Below are 19,249 nucleotides of genomic sequence, written 5' to 3' on the forward strand. Positions count from 1 at the left end.
GCTCCAGAGCCAGCATCAGAAGCAAACAGCAGAGACAAAAACCCAACCTCTCCACATGAGAGGACATGGAGTAGTGTGCAAAATCTCAGCAGGCATCAGAGAAAATCAAAGGTTCTTTGAAAAGGAGCTGTCTTTGCCAGCCACCTGAGCGTTGATAGAGAAATAGCAAGCTGAGCCTCATTTGGCAGGGAGATCCAAAGATTCAGTGCTGATGTTGAATGCCCTGTTCCAAGTAGTCCCTCACTGGATTATTCCTGGCTGAGGGGCTCTGAAAAAGACTTTGAATCATATAGGCGAAGGCAACCCTGACCAACTGTGGTGTTTGTTTCTCTAAGCGAGGTTGAATCAAGAGATTCAGCTAGCCTTCGGCTCTTAACTGCTTTGATTAAACTAGGAATATCAAAGCAGTAACACCAAATCTTGTTACAGAAATCTGAGGGTGTCAAGGAGAGCTCAGTTCCAACATGTACCCAAGTTTTTATGTGATGCATTTATATTTAAGTGTGCTTTTTATCTAAGGTTTTACATATAATCGCTTTCTGTCCAGAGCCTCTGGATGAGGATGGGATATTTCACTCAGAGTTGCTTCATATATTATGTCGGAAAAACAGGTGCTAAATGCATGTATCATGCGAAGCCACAACCTTAAGAGTTCCCTACAACATTTGCCTGCGGTGCATATGTGTTTGGAAATACAAATATGATGTTATTTACCACATCCAGTCCTCGTACATGCAGAAAAAGTATGAAGCGCCCCATGTTGACTGGTCCAGTGGAATAAAATCTTCCTACTTATTCAGCTGCCAGCACTCTGGCCTGTTGATCTTTTCAGGGCCGGGAAAGAAGCTCGATCCAAACAGCTGTAGAATGTAGATTGATGAAATGAGGCTTGTGGGTTAAGCACAAAATGGAGGCAGCAGAGTAGTGTTCACAGTGACTGCTGTGTAGGCTTTTGTCCACTAGATGGTGAAGTGAGACTTTCTGGTTGCTTACGTTGATGTCTTGTCCTGAACCACGTGAGAGCTCTGGTGTTGGGCAGAATTCAGTAGCTTTAATATCTGTATTTTATAAGGTCTCTTTCTCCCACAGTTTTAGTATCTTATAGCTTTAAAAGCAGGTTAAAGCAAAACACTGGGGTCAGATTGGGTCCACCTGATTTGTGTTTAAACCCTTGATGTGATTGAGGAAAACGAATGTGTAGAAAAGTGCCACGTATTGATGAATCCCATTCCTTCCAGCCTCCTTCGTCACAATGTCAGCACCAAATGGGTATTGCTAATGCCTCCTACGGGAGATGGAGGAGCCCTCCTGCCTTCTCCAGCCCCAGGAATCTCCACTGAGTATTCTGTATAAATGCTCCACTTGCAAAGCCCCCCCCCCCCCGCCAGTTTTGCCTCTTGAGTAATGATCAAACAGTGACAGATGAGAACAGACTACTTGTGTGCACAGCTGCCAGCCCATCCCTGTGTAGCGTGTTTTCTCTGCAAGCCAGAGCTCTTCAACTTTTTTTTTAATAAAACCCTTCTGTCGCTATTGGAAGTTAAATTTTCTACTCTTGCTCTTACTGCCCTGGTTTTACTCTCTGTAACAGAACCACTTCATTTGCCTAGCATCTGCAGCACAGACAAAATACACAACAAAACCAAAATATTTGGTGAAACCACAAACTCCTGCAGAAGCGGGGGGACGATCTTCACCCTTCTTTAAAGTGCCTAATTATTTTCAGTCCCTTTGCGATTGTCAAAACTTCCTAGATTGGGATTTTTTCTTCCCTGTGCTTATTTTCCTATGATAGATGGCCCCCCCACCCCCTTCGCCTTCTCAGTTCTTTTGCGCATGTCCCCTCCTCTTCCCCAGCCCCTCCTGCCAACCATGTTCCTACCCATTCCCTTATTCAACCTAGCTTTGTTTTTGTCGGAATAAGTTGAAGTGTTGGCAGTATAAAGTTTGCTTGGTATAAGAAGCTGATGCTGATTTCTTTTTTCCATGGAACCTCACCCCTCACTGGTTTCAAGAAGCAGCAATGAGAACTGGGCTCTGTGGATGCAGTCGCTGTTAGGCTTGTATGTTTCCATGGTGATCTGTTGTCGCCATACTAATGACTTTCAACTCTTCTCCGGTGTTTTTGTAGCTTCCCAGGTTGCTAAACGATCTCTTTTTATTTTCCTTTCACTGAGCATAACAAATGCGATTCTTTTAACATGACCCAAACATGACGTGCGTGTTTTGATTAGGGTCATACTTCAAATTTCTTTAAATAAATCTGGGCTGACATTTGGTTGATTTGTACAGGGCAGTAATTCATAATTCCCAGGCCCCCATGGCGTAAGCATGGTGTGGCGTGTGAGATTTATCTCACAAAGTGGATTAGAAATCCAGAGGCTAAAAATGGGTGTAGAACAGTAGGCAATATGCTAGCTTTGGGGACAATCTACAGTGACACTGAGGGTTTCAGGAGTAGATTTCTGAATGTAAGCAGTTGTTTGAAGATAGCCTTTCTCTTTAAGGGGATCTGTGCATTCATCTATTTATTCAGCATTGTTTATACCCCCGTAACAAAAATCTGCTGTACCAGTGAGACCTGATGCATCCATAATTGGTAACGTCCTGCAAGCTTCTGTGCTGCTGTCTCATCCTCCTTCATTTTCAAATGTGTGCACTCATTTCTTCTTCCTCCTTTCTATTACATGCAAATCCTCACCCTCTTTTCATTTTCAGTGCTAAACATGGGTAATGTTCTATCTGTATAGGTGATTTCTGTAACGGTAGTTAGCACAAAACACGGTTTGCCAACTCATGTTTTAATCAGCATTGCAAACTGGTTTGAAACGTAAGTGTTAATGAAAAGAGCAGTGTGGTTACTTCAATAATGGGAGGTGGGGACAGGTGACAAAGAAGAGGTAGGTGTGAACCTGCAAGGTGCTCTTGGTCTCGTAACTATGCTTAGTCAATGAGAAAGTATTATGTCAATACTGGACCTAGCTGGAATACATTCCAAAAACCACGTTTGTGTGTGTGGGGGGGGGAGGAGATAGCCTTAATTATGTTTTATTTTCAAGCTGGATATAATATTGACAGAATGGAAAACTATTTTTTCCTGTCATAAATAAACATTAACATTATGACTGTGGCTGCTGCTACAGCTGATTGATTTTAGTTCCACAGTATTCCCAGTTCTTACCCAGACATATTGGATTGGACCAAAGGAAGCAAGAATGATGATATGAGCTCAAAATACAACACAGTATGGCAGATCAAAAGTTTACCTCAGCCAGGGTATTAGTTTGGCTGTTACTCAGAGTAATTTTCACTTGAAACAAAGAGCTGATCCCACACATCCAGTGTGAAGTTCACATCCATCAAGACAACATGTTTCCCAATAGTCTGAAGTTCCCAGATCTCAGCCTGGCTTTTCCTTTCTTTATGGGCTGACTTGGAGCATTCCTTCGGGTTTCAAGAGAGAACAAAAATGGCTAGAGGGGGACATGATAGCACTTTATAAAACTATGCACACTGTGGAGAAAGAGGATCAATATATTTTTGTCTCTCTCATAGTATTACTTATTTTATTTATATCCTTCCCTAATGTTACTTCCAATACTGGCCCTTATGGTTACTCAATGACATTAATTGACTGGAGATTCAGGTCAGACAAGAGAGAGGAGTTCAAAACTGCACGCAATTAATTTCTGGAAGTTGCTGCCCCAAGATGTAGTGATGGCTACCAGTGCATATAGCTTTAAAGGGGGATTAGGTAAATTCGTGGAGGATAAGGCTATCAATGGCTTTTAGTCATTATGGCTATATTTAATCTCCAGGATCAGAGGCAGTATGTCAGTGAATACCTGTTGCTGGTGTCCTCTTGAACTGCTTGTCGGCTTCTTTCTCATGGCAAATGTGGACAACAGGGTGCTAAGAATGGAGCTTTTGATTAGATCCTACTCAAGCAGAAACCATTTGGATGTGACTGTAGTGTATTTGTGTGTGTGGAATTTGATATTTGAAAATCCTGATCTACATCTCCCTAACGCCTTCATTATCCAATAGCTTTTGAACTTCCTGAATGGTCCAGTGCATCTCTCAGTTGAAAACGTATTTAAAGATGTGTTATGCCGAACAAAAATATGCTCAAAAACGTGTAATTTGAGGAAACACAGCAGAACGGACTGCATTGGAAATACACTGATTCATTTATCCATCCTTAATAAAACACATAGAAAGTTCGTAAGGCTCTGTACATTCCAAGTTTAACTTGGATATGCTAAAAAAAGCAAAAAAACAGCAACCCACCAACATATTTTCATGTATGTGGTGTGTGCATTTCACGATAGCTAGAAGTGTTACTTATAGCACAGGATAAATAATCTCTTGTTTTCTGATCTTTAATTAGTGATTTATCCCCGTTGCCCCATGTGTTTGGCATGCATACTTTGTACAAAGGCCCATATAATTGCCTGTTGTTTGTGGTGTAGAATTGGTGAGCTGACTTTCTGGGAGCTCATGAAAAATAATCACATGGAGTCCGAAACATGGAATTGGTTGTAGAAAGTTGAGCAACACCCAAATGAAGCAAACCGGGCTGGGCCTACCATAGGGTAGAATGGGGTGCCTGTATTAGGTAGAAGATATTGTGTGTAGAGTTACACACCACCTGCCCTGCACCTCCTAAGCTGGTTTGCTGCCCTCAAGTGCAGTGGAGAATGTTGCCCCATCACCAGAGTTGAAATATTCAACTGCCAATCTAGCCAGAGGAATGAAGGGCACACCATTTAATCCATTACACCAGGAACCAAAATGTATTGGGTCCACTCTGAAGCCTTGCAGGATACGTTCTAATGTGTTCTAAGTTGTTCTTGTTGAACTCAAACAGAACCTTGATCCCCAGCCTGAGTATTGTATGAAAGCTTGATGCCGAATTGACTAGGACAGTTGAGAAAGTCATGGACGCTCTATTTTCCTATCCGTCTCATGGCATTTCTGCAGCATGTCCCCCTACCTAAGATGCTCTCTGCACTTGTGTGTGGGATCAACATCATCTTAGATTGCTACTCCGATATCAAAACATGCCAGAGATGTGATGACCATTTCTTTCTCGTAGTGTGCTTCCTACTCTCTCTTGCTGTGCTGGGGGCGAGCTCTATCCAGCCTAGTCAACCCCACCTGCTCCAATAGCCTCCAACAAGGTACTGAAATAGGGATGAGATTAACAGGTATTCTAGATGCCTGAAAAATGTCTCCTCAACTGTTCGGAAACACAGGCAAGGAAGGACAAAGATTGTTGGACCTGGTTGCATATTGCTAAACCAGCACCCTTGTCACAGTTCCTGATTGGCCAGGAGAAACCAAAGAAGGTTTCCAATAAAAAATCACTGCAGAGTGAAATTCCAAATTGACCTTTTCAGTATACACACTCAGTGTGAAAATGCTCTAAAAATAACTTATGTATAAGCTTGTGCTTGCACATATGCAGACACAGTATTTTTTCAGATTTATTTCAGGGGATAACAAAAGATCCACAACAATTTGCACAATAATATTTCATCTATATAAATCATCTTGCAAACAGTGATTATTTATTGCTATTATTTATGTCAGCTGAGCATCACAGGGCGGTTTACAATATAGAAACACAGAAATATGTAACATAGTAACAAACAGAAGCAATACTTCCCCACGCAGTGACAATAATGTAATAGAGCAAGAAAAATAAATTAAAATTTGACAAATATGACGTATATGACATATAATATTCTGATTATCCAAACAGCAAGAGCTTAATTATGTCACTTCTAGCAGTATGATATTAATGCTAAATATTTTAATTCAAATTATTTCCCAATAGTATGCCATCACTCAGATGCATCTGGAATAGAAAAGGGTTGCATTGCATTGCGTTTTCAATCATCTAAGCAGTGGGTTTTTTAATTTTTACTTTTAAAAGGTCCCATTTCCCAAAGAATAATTTGGTTTGCTGCCCCACTTCTCTAACACGTCATATTTGTGAGTTTAAGTGAATAACTCAGGCACAGTAATTTTTAATAAGTAGCCAAGGTGCAAAGGATCGTGAAGCAGCATCTGAACGTTTCCAAGCCGTAAGCGTGCATAAACCTTTTAAATCTTGGTCTTCCCTTCTGACATTCTCCTTTTGGAACTTGCTAGCTTTGCATGGGTTGCTTTTGGCAAAGTCTCTAGTGAACGGTTTTTGTGTCTGGGCAAGTGAGACAGCGCTCACAGCCTTCACCGTCATTATTAATTGCTGTCCTTCTGTGATTTGTCATTGTTCGTTCCTCTCTATTCTCTTCCAAACACTTTGGCTTTGGAGTTTGTTTTTGTAAGAGGTAAAGGAAGAAGCTTTTGTAGATTTACATCATCTTGTATGAAGTTGGTGAGTTTTTTCCTGTTGGAACTAATCTGCCTTTTTTTGAATTAGTTGCTCCCTCCCTTCCTCCCTCCAACTGGAATTTCTGTTCCTTTTCATGGTATTTTCTCTCACCCACTTTAAAACACACACACACACACACACACACACAGAGAGAGAGAGAGAGAGAGAGAGAGAGAGAGAGAGACCATAGTCATTCCAGTTCAGTGCTCCAAATCCCTGTTTCCCCTCCTCTCTATTGTTGTGGTTTTTCTTCCCTTTCTGTTTGTTTAATTTAGCTTGTCTGGCCCAAACAACCCACTGAACTTTGCTTGAACTTCAGATTCAGCCTGCACAGGTGCTTCTGCTTGCTTATAGGCTGATTAGATCTGGAATACCTTATTTGCTGACAGGGCAAATATAAACAGCATTGTGTGTTGGGTTTGCATTTTGACAGCTCTGCTGGAAAAGGAGGTCACAATGATGGGTACCTCATTCTGTGCATGGTAAATTAGTAAACAACATCTGGCTCTGCCATCTGATTCCTCCCCTTCCCTGTATTTCATTTGCCTCTCATAATCAGGCTGCACTGAAATTGTAGGAAAAGAGAAGATGTGGTAATTGGCACCAACTTTGGATGGCTTTAAAAGGAGCTTAGACAAATTCTTGGAGAATCAGGCTATCGATGGATATTGGCCACGATGGCTGTGCTCTACCTCCATATCGGCAGTGGTATGCCTCCCTATGCCAGTTTCTAGGAATCACACGTGGGAAGAGTGTTGCTGCCCTCAGGTCCTCCTTGTGGGCTTCCCACAGGCACCTGGTTAGCAGCTTTGAGAACAGGATGTTGCACTAAATGGGCCGTTGGCTTTATCCGGTGGGGCTCTTATGTTAATTGCCTTGAAACACACACACACGGTGTTTCATTCATTCATTAATTTTTTTTCTTTCGTATAAATTTAAGCCTTATGTCATCTAATATTTCCCACTTGAACCTGCTGTAGAGAAACAAATACATGCTTTCCTCATTCAATGCTTTAGAATATACAGATGTTCACTGCTCATCCCCACCCTACCCCACAGTCTGACGCAATTTCAGGTAATGTGCAAGGAGAAATGCATTAAGACAAATTTAGTTCATTTATTCATATCTGCTGGTAGCTTTGGAATTTCTGTGCTGCCTCAGGGTTCAATCCCTTGGCACAGCTTGCAAGATAACATAAAGCACTACAATAAATATAATATCTAACGGTTAGAAAAGAAATCCTCAACCCTTAAAACATAAAAGCAGACAGCTTCACATTAAAACAAGCATTTTCCTCTAAGCACCAAAGTCATGGTAAACTTCCAAAACATTTTTTTGTTTTTTTTAAGCTGACCTACTGAACTTCTATGCGAAACGACTTTATTTAACTGTAAGGTTTCCATGCCCTAAAAATGCTTGCAGCCAGCCAGTTCTGGCTGTGGAAACACCAAGTACAGTGATACAGTGGCACAGAATTCTTGGAAGTATTCACACATGCATCAAGAAATTCACTGGGTGGCAGATACACCTTCATACTTTCTGTCTAGGGTTCCCTAGTCATGATAGTTTGCATTGGCCATGCACATGTTTTCCAGCAGATCTACTTACCAATGTGCCCTGGGTTCTTCTTATCTCCCCATTTGGAGTGGCACATAACTCAGACCTGTGCACAGAGGAAAAACTGCACCTGCGTTTCCCCCAGTGGTGCAGGTGCTGAAAGATGAAGCTAATGCAGCGTACTGAAATTCTTTGCATTTGTTATCTGTTTCAGATGCTGCTCCATGTGATCTTTTTACTGGAATAACTGCTTTCATTTTGTAGCCAAGGTCAATTTATCTTAAGATGCTTTCTTGAATACTGGTGGGGGTGCTTTTGCAGCTAATGGCATGTGGCTTTTGGTCCCTAACTTAGTAATACCGTCTCATTTTTTTAAAGGGAAGGGTGGAGTCAGACTTGGAAGGAAACCTTAGCACAACTCTGAAGTTCTTGTGGGATGACGAATAAGCAGAAGAGAGCACTGTCTGTATTATCTGGGGAGTCAACAATGCACCCTGTGTCTTATTTCTGGCCTGTCTCCAGATACTAAGTTGATGACTGAATAAGAATAAAGAGAACTATTTTCCTTTATTATGCTACCCTTGCCATGCATTCGAACAGGCACCAACTTCCCAAAAAAGATATTTAAATGGTTCTGCCTTATATATTTTGTTTAAAAATAACCATTGAGATTTCTGATGAAAATATAGCACTGTACACTTGAATTAGGGAAAGGGGGGGGGGGCATGCTCAACGTTATTTCCTGGCCTCTCCTCCTTCATGTGTTCATTTCATTTGGCTGTTTAATGCACATAGGCTCTCTCCACTTCAGACGTGGCGTCTGAGTTTAGAGGTCCTTTGCAATGCCCTGAACCTGGTTCCAGCCTGGTCCCCAACCTGATGCTGTTGTGCGTTGCCACCATCATACATCACCACTGCCACCCATCATTCACCTGCCTCTGGACCGGATGTGTTTCCTAGGTCAGTGGTGGTATCTGCTGCCGCCACCACTTTTGAATCAGATTTTCTGGTGCTTGGCTTTGATCCATGGTGGCTGCTTGCCATTTTAGATTACCTCAAATGCAACACCCAAGCTTGACATCTGGTTGAGGATGTTTGCATTATGGGTAACCAGACAATGTGGGTTATACTGAAGCCAAAGTGAAACATAGGAATAAAATCTAGATGTGCTAAACTTCTTTCTTATTTGGATTTCTGCAGGTGATTACAGGACTGAGCAGATATTTCTCGGACAATCCCACATTAAAATCAGTTTGCTTTCCAAGCTCCCTACGTTAGAATTGGTGCCGTGTTTTATTTTTCCCTTTGGTGTGGGTGTGGCTGATATTAGGGTGGGAGTTGTGACTGGACTTCTCTGGAAATAGGAGGCTTTCTTCCTGGTAATAGATGCTTCTGGCTCAGAAAACTCTTTTGTTGGGGCTACAAAATTAAGCTGCCAAATAGCAGAGGCTGGCCTTGGTGGTGGTGGTGGGAGGCGGAGAGAGTGGCCTGGAACATATAAACTTGGCCCTCAGACAAGACAAAAACAGAGCTGATAAGATGAAGCCAGCAGTTTAGGAATGATTTCACCAAGGTTGCCAGGTGTCTTGTATTCAGAAAAGGAGAGTTGCTATTTTGGACTTGCACCTTCACTGCTCTGTGTTGTGCCAGCATCCTTCTGCTGGGCTGCCATCCAAGGTTGGCTGCCTTTTTCTGACAGAATGCCAAGTCTGTCTGGGTGTCAGATATAAAAATCAACCCTCTGATAGTGAGGATTTGCTCATGGGCTGACTTCAGTGTTATTTATTTATTTATTTGTGCTGCCAAAGGCAAAGCACTCTTCCATCTCCATGTAAACAAAACATTTCCAATGATTATCTCCACAGAGTTTCCATTCCTTAAAATAATGCCACAATATGCCAGCAATGGAACTTGTAATGTAAGTCTGTGGCCAAACATTGAGCAACTACCTGATTTATATCCTGATAAATATACCATTGCCTTCATAGTCTAGAAAACTATTTGGCCTATAAAGATCAGATCACTTGCCGCCGCACTGGTGTAAAATGTACTTGTTTCCAGTGTATAAACTTGTTAAAGGAATTCCTGCTTTGTGCTATTTAACAATGCCATCTATCTATTTATGCATGCCTTGCTCATCCTAACCTGGTTGAGGATTTATTTGAAAGAAGAAAAGGGAAGAGTAGTAAAATTAGTAATGGTCTCAGTTTTAGACCTGTTAGATGATTGATACACCCCCCCCAAAAAAGATGCCTGTTTCTCAGCTCAGTCAGTTAAACATGCTAGAAAAGCAACATTCCTATAAAAACGCTTTGGGTAGGAGCCAAGTTGGTCTTCTGTCATCATCATCAGAGAGAGAAAGCACTAAATAATTCATTGTAGTATGTTACTCTCTTAAAACCCTTTTTGTCTTCCAAGTTTTTTTAGATGCTGTTCTAAATGCAACTTCTATCCATCTTGCTCTATTCCTTAGAGAGATACCAGAGAACACTTTCAGGGCTAGCTGTACTGGCAGTGGAGTGGAGTGGAGTGGGGAAATGCTCCGTGCAAAGTCTCCTGAAAGATTTGCATTTCTCACCTTCTATGTGAGAGACAAAACTTTGCAGACAGACCCTGTTCTTACTACTTCTCCCATCCCCTATCTGGTACCGTCCAAATGTTTTAGACTACAACTCCCATGAGCTCCAGCCAGCATGGCAGCAAAGCTGTATGGGAAAACAGGATCAAGCTTTTCAGGGAAGAACTCCACAGAGCCTCTTCAGATTTTGTGGGAAATGCCTAAAATTTCTTTTTAATAGCCTCTTGTGTTTTGGATAAATATTCAATCACTTCCCTGGGTTTGCCCCCCCCAAAAAAGTGGGTTTTGCCATGGGGGGGCGGGGGCGGCTGCGAATCCCCAGAACAGCACATGGGGGAAGGAAAGGGGAGATTATTCTATCTGGCTAGCTGAAATGCTTGCTTTGACATAAATATTGCTGTGCCTCCCTAAATATTACCCTGATGCCACCTTCAACACTGCCATTATAGCCAGTCTTAAATGTATCTTATATAGATACATTATACAGAGATCTTGGTCAGGTGGAGTAGCTGTGTGTAAGAACACTGGTATGTGTGGAGGGCACCTTCTCATGGTCACTGATTGTGTGGCTGGGGGAAGGAGGGAACGGCTGGTGAATGCACTGGTGGCAGAAAGCTGGGGGTATCCCTGCCCACACCCACATGTAACTTTAATATGTAAAAGACATTGTGTCCTGTCCCTTCCCTTCTTGTGTCACAGTCTTCATTCTGCCCACTTCCTTCCAGCACACATCTAATATTGGCAAAGCAGCATACCAGTGGCAAGATCCAAATGGCCCACTGCAACACATGTAGAAAGGATGCGTGTGCAGAATAGCCCTGCCCTACGGACACTTACTAATGTATGCATTTGGGTTCCTCTTCATGAGAGGGGAGCCAGATTAGACCTGTCCAATTTGTGAACCCCACTCTTCATAGGCAATGGCAGGATGTATACATGGATGGCATCAACCAGCATGGGTCCACGATGCTCCTTACACATTCTTTCATCATGTTCAGAGGATGGGGGGCGGGCGTTGCGTGACCTCTCTTTTATTCCCTCACTTTCATAGACAGCTATCCTTTGCTTTTTTGAACAGAAGTCATAGTGTGACTGTGGGCTGTCTTCCCCTGTCTGTTGCTGGTGGTGCAGCCTGTAAGCAAGGGTCCTGTAAACCCATGAAAAATAGAGGATCAATCCATTGGTCCTTAAGAACATCAGTCAGCCCCTTCAGGGTGACACGTAGGCTAAAGCTGCCTGTTTTCTATCGATTGGGAAGAGGACATTCTATATATAGACCAACCATCTTCTCTTTCAGGCACATGCAATTGTGGCAAACATCAACATAGGGTCAGCTTGCAAGTTCACAAGGCTTTTGCAGTTCATAGCCGGAAATAGAAGTATCGTCTCACTTTCTGTTTTCTGCTTCATTAGCTTGGATACATTAATTGGAGCGGAAGTGTGTCTCTTGTATAGCAGATTGGAGCTGTTGGTAGATTTGTGAACTAAAGGACAATTGATGTTAAACTCTGGTATTTCGTAAATAATGATTGTTTCTTCCAGGAACACTTCATTTCTTCCTATTAGCTCTTGTTTTCCACTTTGCTTTTCAATTTTGAGTCCTACTCACCACCACCACAGCTCCCTTAGAGAGTATGTGAGGGTTCTAGAAATTAGTTCATACAAAGTAGAAAAGCTAGATGATGTTTTGCGTCACTTCATTTTATCTGAAATGAAATGAAATGAACAAAGCTAGGATTCCCTGCTTCCTCTGGAAGCATCTGTAAAACAAAGCTGAGATGTTGACCTGATTGGTGCCTCAGTGGCAGACCATTGTAGGCCCTGAACTTCCAATCAATCAATAATTCTGTTTAATTCTTTGCTAGTTTTGACAGGGTTCATATAATAGATGTTTAAATGACCAAACTATGTAAAGTTTGCTAATAGTCAGGTGTGAATGATGAATAGGAGCTAACTGATTGGACGCTGTGCCTCTGCATTTTGAAGGTGGCACCCTTGAGCTAGTCAGGGGCACAGGAATTAAAATGGGGAAAGAGATCTGGGAGCTTTTTGAAGTGGAGCTCAGCTGGACTGTGGAGCAGCTTGTGGCGGAATGAGAGGAAGGAGTGATGGTTCAAGCAGTTGCTGTCTTTTGGAATCTGAGGCAGGACCAGCTTCTGCTATGTTCTGCTGGTATGTTTGTAAATAAAACAAATATTACAGAGACTCACTAAGTCTCCAGTGTGCTCTCTTCCAAAGAAAACTAAACTCTGTAGTGCTATTCTTGGACTTCTCACCGCTTGGGTTGATGGAGAATGCTTAACAATATAAATGTTATGCCTTGGAAGAAAATGCTTTTGCTGACAGCAGCCTTTTCTATTTCCTACTGTGTCCTTCCACCAGCTTTCCAAAGCTGAACAAGTAATTTCTTTCTGCCTTCTTTGAAAAGGAATCTGTAGTCTTTTTTTGTATTGCATTATGATTATTCAAAGCTAAATATTTTGCTTGTGTTCTGAGATTGGGCTTCAAAGGCAGAATGGATATCTTTTGTCTGAGTATATTTCTCATTTCGAAAAGGTTAGTTGACAGTAGAAATAGTCCCATATCTAGATATTAAAGTTAAATTTTACCACATATTCCAACTGTATATAATTTCAAACTTCATGAAGTACTAAAAGCTAAAAATCTGGAAATGCAAATCTTACATTCTTTTTAACACACATGCATACACAGATATTAAATGGTGATATTGAAAATACTTAACCTTTTTGGTTTTGCTCATATGTACAATAAAAAGGAAAATGTAACTAAAAAGAACAGAACAGTATGAACTCTGCTCTTCCCAAGTGCAACAAATAGCTAATATTATTTTTGTGAGAACTTGTGTTAAGCTGAATGATGGACATCTGCCCACAGGCTATGCTAGCTGGGGGGAATGGGAATTGGAGTTCTTCTACATCCTTGGCATAAATGTTCTTGATGTGTAATAGCTGACTTGTAAAAGCACAACCTGATTTAATAAGTCGTTTGAGCAAGTTTGTAGAAGTTAGAAAATAGGACTCCAGAATAACCATTGTCCAGACCAATGGTCCATCAAGCTTAGTATTGTCTATGCTACTCTGACTGGCAATGATCAGTGTCAGCCCTGCCATGAGGCAGCTGCCTCAGGTGGCAAATTTAGAGGGGTGGAAAGTGTCTGGAAAGGTATGCCCTGTGGTCTGCCCTGCAACCCCTAGCTAGCTTGCTGCCCTAGCATGGCTGGCACACCAATGAGGTGAGCAGAAAGCATCGGTGGCACATCTTGCCTCAAGCTTCAAAAGGTCTTGAGCCAGCCCTGGCAATGGCTATCCTAGCCCTCCCTGGAGATGCCAAGGATTGAAGTGGGGTCCTCTTGCATGTAAATAATGTACTCCCAACACTGAGCTATGACTCTTCCTGTTTGCGGGGAGGAAATTAACCTATACTACACTCATTGTCTGCAAACATTATTTCCCTAGCCTTGTCTCTTATCTCTGAGTCAATTGGGAGACTGCTTTAGGCATGCCTGTGTTTGGACAGGTCAGTTTTCTTTTGAACCTTTTAGATGGTGAGGGATGGTAAAAGTAAACAATGAGCAAATAAGAAGTACAAAAAAAATCTAAAGGCACTGTCCTCAAGGCAGGGAGGTGCAGATTTTCCCTCTCTTAGTTTTGCCATGGGTTCTGAGGAAAACATGTGAGGGAGACAGATCTTTGGTGTGTGTGCTGTGAATTCATGTTTTCACGTCTGTAGAACTGTGAGTGTGAATGATTGTCTATATTCGTGATGGTAGAGTTGAGGGCTGATAATCTTGTTAGGGCTTTGGATAGTCCTGGCCACATATTGAATGTATCCATACTTGTAGTTTCTTTATTCTCTGCAGTAATCTGGCAGTTTTGCTTTAGACTTATTAACACCATGCTACAATTTTATAGGGCAGAATACCGAGCTAGGTTCCTATAACCAACGAGAGCAATTAACCAGCAAAAATAGCTTAACCATTGGCAAAGTTAACAACTGTGGTGGCATTCTTGCTCTGCAAAAGTGCATTTGTGATGGAGAAATGTTGTAACTTGAAAAACACTGCTGTTCACTCTGAGAGGCAGCTGAACTTTTATGGGTCTTGTGGTTTCTTTAGTGCTCTGAGCCATAAAATGTGATTGTGGTCGAAATAGCCACATCAAACTGTTCAGATGGGAAAGATGGCTTTCAGGGTGCTGCATGTGGTCTAGTGGCGCTTGCCATGTGCTCCTAGTTTCATTAGGAATGATGCTTCCCAAGGGACCTACTTTATTCATGTTTTTTGGAAACTTGCGGCACCTGAAAATATAACTGCAACTGCATGCTTAGAATTCTTAGAACAAAAGCAATTAGCCTTACATTTATTTTTCACCAAAGGCTAGTTCCTGTGATTACTTCCTGGGCTTAGATTTTGTCTTGGGTGATTCAGTTTTTTTCCTCTCATCCATATTTAGCGAGGGCTGTTGAAGTCTCTGGAGTGTCCCAACTCATGCCCATGTACTAGTTTAACAAGCCACTGCAAACACTTTGAAACAGTATTTTTCCTACTGGTTTGCTGTGTCCAGCATCTTCATAGGCAACTGCTGTGGCTCAAAAAAGGGACAGTCCTTATTCACTTAATGAGCCAGATGCTAAATAATTTTTTCTAGTATCCAACTGTTCATTTCATTATGTAGTTATGGTAAGTAAGCCCTAAATCAGCAGTCTCTTTGAGGAGCCCCTGTTAAAGATTTTTCCCCTCATCAATGTGGAAAAAGTGCATTGTTCACAATCTCATCCTATACCATACTGCATCCACCAAACCACTTTTCACCACTTTTATGTAAACAATGTGGATTGTTTATGTTAATTCATCACCACGGTTGCCATTTAATGTTGTTTTGTTGTAAAGTGGTATAAGAGACACCCCCCCCCATTTTAATCTCTCTATATTTCTTGTCTAAATGGGAGATAACAATCCATGCTTCTGGTTGCAAGACTTTTCTAGGCATGCTGCATAGGCGATTTTATGATGAGTGGTATTATATTAGGGTATATCTAGGGTACAAATATTGCAAAAATGTAAATGCTTTCTTCTTTACTTTCTAGGTCTATAACTCGAACAAAGACAGCCAAAGTGAAGGCAGTAAGTAGCTTATTTTTCATCCAAGACTGTGTGTTTGAGGAAGTGGTTTGTAGAACTGCATCCCTGTCTCTTATAACCCAGTAGGTGGCTCTCCAAGTAGTAAAAGCAACAAGTGATTATATTGCTTTAGTCATCAGACAGATTTTGGCCATCACATATGTTGAAACTTTAAAAGTTCTGATCATTTAGCAGTTTTTTTAAAGCAATACAAAAACGGTAAAAGGTGACAATTATTGTGCGGCCCAGAGCATAGTGAAATGCTTAAATATCAAACCAAAGAGCAATATGGTTTAAGATGTTGTGAGGCACTGTGAGTACTGGATGGAGCCCAAGAGCTGCAGAGTCATTCTGGAGCTGGCTCTGTGGCAAATTCTTTGTTTCCTTTGGCAAGTTACTTAACGGCCTTTTGTCTCGGTGTACACAAACCCAGGCGCAGAAGTTTTGCAGAAGGGAAGCAAGAAGGAGAACTAAAAAAATTTCCGAATCTCAGTTCCTTGTTTTACCTTCCTTAAACGATAATTAATAGAAATTCAGTATTTTGTGCTTAAAAGGAGTTGGTCAAAACCTCCAGCCAGCCCCAGGATTTTAGTCAAGCAGATGAACTGTTGGGATGAAAGACTCTTTTGTACACTGAAGTAGCGCTATTTAAATATTTTCATCCTTTGACTCCAAGTGGTTGGACAAAGCAAAGTGCCTGGAGCACTTTTGCTGGCTGTCCCAAGCCTCTTCCCACTGCTGTCCAAAATCCAGCATGTTTCTAAGCAGCCCAACCTGCTTGCAAATGTCTGCTTGGCTCAGTCTCTCTCTCTCTGCCTTCCCCCACCCTGCATTACTATGTGCAATGATGCTGCAGCAAAGCTCTTGTTTATCCTACAAGTGAATTACAAAGTTGTTTTGGGTTTTGATTCCTATATATGTATGTGTTCAGCTTCGGGATATTTGATGAGTGATGGTCCTCTTTTTAAATATGAAGTTCAGGAATATTTGGAAAGACCAACAAGAGGGGGAGTCCTCTTGTCTTTTTTTTTTTTTTTAGAGGCAGGCAGCATCCAGTCAAAAGCCTTGTGAGATCATCTTTCCTTTTCTTCCTAAGGGATCCCGACTGGTGGTGTGTCTATTTATAAATAGAATGTTGCCCCCAGTAAATTTGAGAGGCAGCATAACTCCTTCAGCTGTTAGGTCACTCTGGCTGGCGGAATACTATACAGTAGCTCAGCTTCCCTTCTTATCTGCTATTGATAAATGGCACGTAATTTTAAATCCACACTTTCCTCCCCTAGATTTCTTCACTCCTCCTCAGCACAAGATTTACATACCTGTCATCTCTTTAATAGAACCAGCGAGTGATACAAGATGCTGCAATTAGAGGGAATTACACCTTTGTAGGCTGTGAGATTCTGTCAACTTAGTCTTCCCGTCCCCTCCTCCCTCCAAGTGATCTATTCACTGCCGCTTGTATTGACTAAGAATGCTGAATTATATATAATAGAGGGATTTGGTATGAAACATATTACCAACTGGTTTTCTTAAAAAAATAAGAAGAATGTAGCAGCATTGTGATTTCTTTCGCTACGTAGAGATCTGCTGCTGTCATAAGTATATAAACACATAGAAAGTGCCATGCTTGGCATTTATTTCACATAACCCCCCCCCCCCCACTCAAAAAGGCTCACAGAGTAACTTAAAAAACAAGGTGGTCCTTGTTTTCAGCCTTACAATCTAAAAGACATGCTACACAAGGAAAAGGACTGGCAAGGAAGGAGGAAAAGCAAACTCAGGCACCAGGTTCTAAAGTTACAGGGGTTTTTTTAAAATAAGGACCAGCTAAGATGAACAAGTCAGCTAGCCTGATGTAATGGCTGCCTCTAGGCGACAGTTTAAGGAGGCCCAAAGGCTGAGGAAATGGAATAGTCTTGCTTAATCTCTGTTATACAGTAGTATATTTTTTGATAAGGCTGTTTAGGGACTAGCTTCCCCATAATGTCTGTCTAGTCACCATGTCACACAATTTAAGATTTATCCTGAATCTGAAAGGACTTTTTATCTAAGGTCTGGGCTTGGAATATCCTGAGGCAGACCAGCTAAGTGTCATAACACACCTCTGAAGGCTAAGCATTGTGGAGTTCTCCACAACTCAAATATTTATTTAAATAATGTGTTTTTGCCCTTGGTGAGAAGAGGATGGACTTCTCAGGAAATGCAAAATTTGTTTTAATTAAGATGTGGTACTCTTGCCAGTTGGCCCCTATTCATTCATAAGAGATGGATTTATGATGAAATAATAGGTGTTGTCTGCATCAGACAAGAAACTGATTCCAAAATTAATTAGGGCATTTGCAAACTGTTGCTTGCACTGGCTTGCTCCATAAGGGCATTTCCTGATTTAGCACAATGATGCAGTCATTGCTCAGAGCAAAGTCAAATCACAAACACAGTTCTGGAGCATGTGCAGGCTTCCAGTTGTCCTGAGCTACTTGCTAGCAACATGGGTCCCAAAATGCTCAGTTTTTTTGCCAAGTAGCATTCTTGTATGAGGAAGCCATCCTTAACATCTGATGCTTAGCTAATGTATTTTTTACCCTGTATTCCTGCACCAATAGTGCAAACATATAGAATGGACCACAGTTGCCTGTGTTAAGTTCTGAAGCCCCAGTGTAATTGGAATGTTCAGAAGCTGCAGCAGAACTGGTTTTTAGCCTTAAACTTGATGTGTGTCTGTATTGCTGCATCCACATTCACACACAGGCAATGTATTCTTGTCATCATGGAGGGAATAAAGCATTGGTTATATTTCCTGTTGGCTCAGATATTTTTCTGTGCAGTGGAAAAGTTCAAGGCTTTTACATTGTGTCAGTGATAGACAGATTCAAACAATAACTTGTTGTCTCATAATGCTTGCATAACGTTTTTAGTGGTCGTTCTCTTTCAAATTCTCCAAAGATTATTAAGCTTCTAAAGGGGCAAAAACTGGACAAAAAAGTGGTTCTTCTGCAGAGGAACCACTTTTGATTCCACAACTTTGGTTTACTGAATCATACCTTTTGATGCAATGGCATCATCCTATGCTGTTTAGTGCCTCAGTTTCTCAGTTGCAAAACCATTAAATGGCCAATTAAGTTACTTTTTTAGAAGCTCCTGGCAAAAAAATGCAAACTGGATACAACTGTTCCAATTAGGGTTTTTGACACAGAGAAGCTATAGTCCTAAGTGCATAAATATCATAAGTAATAAAAACTGAGGTACTTGTGAAATGTTTATTAATATAGTTTGATGAAAAATAGATTAGCTAAGCATCAGAGCTCTTGCCAGTATTAATTTGTACATTGCCACAGTTAATGTCTCCTAATTTTTGTCTGTTTAAACACTGTCAGGCTTGCTCACCCACTTCCTGTCAGTACAACACTACCACGACTCATTTATTGAGGTGATTGATCTATCTCTTTCCAAAGTGCTGTAAAGTATTTATGCAACATCAAAACAGTCTTAGCTCTGAACATATTATGTGCTAAAATGAACCTAGATGACTTAAACTCTATTGAAATAAAAACTGGATGCTGGGCCCTTATATATGTTATGCAAATGTTTAAA

At 41.3% G+C, this 19,249-nt stretch overlaps 1 protein-coding gene and 1 long non-coding RNA gene across 12 annotated transcripts in view; one reads left to right on the forward strand and one right to left on the reverse strand.

The window, feature by feature from the left end:
* Window positions 1–19,249, reverse strand: part of LOC310671339 — a 316,331-nt gene that overhangs the window by 257,179 nt on the left and 39,903 nt on the right. The gene's annotated exons all lie outside the window — the stretch shown is intronic.
* ARHGAP26 (Rho GTPase activating protein 26) overlaps window positions 1–19,249 on the forward strand; it is a 192,702-nt gene that overhangs the window by 82,177 nt on the left and 91,276 nt on the right. For all 11 annotated transcript variants that reach the window (XM_083427074.1, XM_083427078.1, XM_083427080.1 and 8 more), the window contains one exon: window positions 15,625–15,661. In XM_083427074.1, the coding sequence (XP_083283200.1) occupies window positions 15,625–15,661 (37 nt within the window). The remainder of the gene's footprint in view (window positions 1–15,624; window positions 15,662–19,249) is intronic.

Source organism: Podarcis tiliguerta (assembly GCF_965153285.1).
Source record: "Podarcis tiliguerta genome assembly, chromosome: 2".
Classification (NCBI taxonomy): Eukaryota; Metazoa; Chordata; class Lepidosauria; order Squamata; family Lacertidae; genus Podarcis; species Podarcis tiliguerta.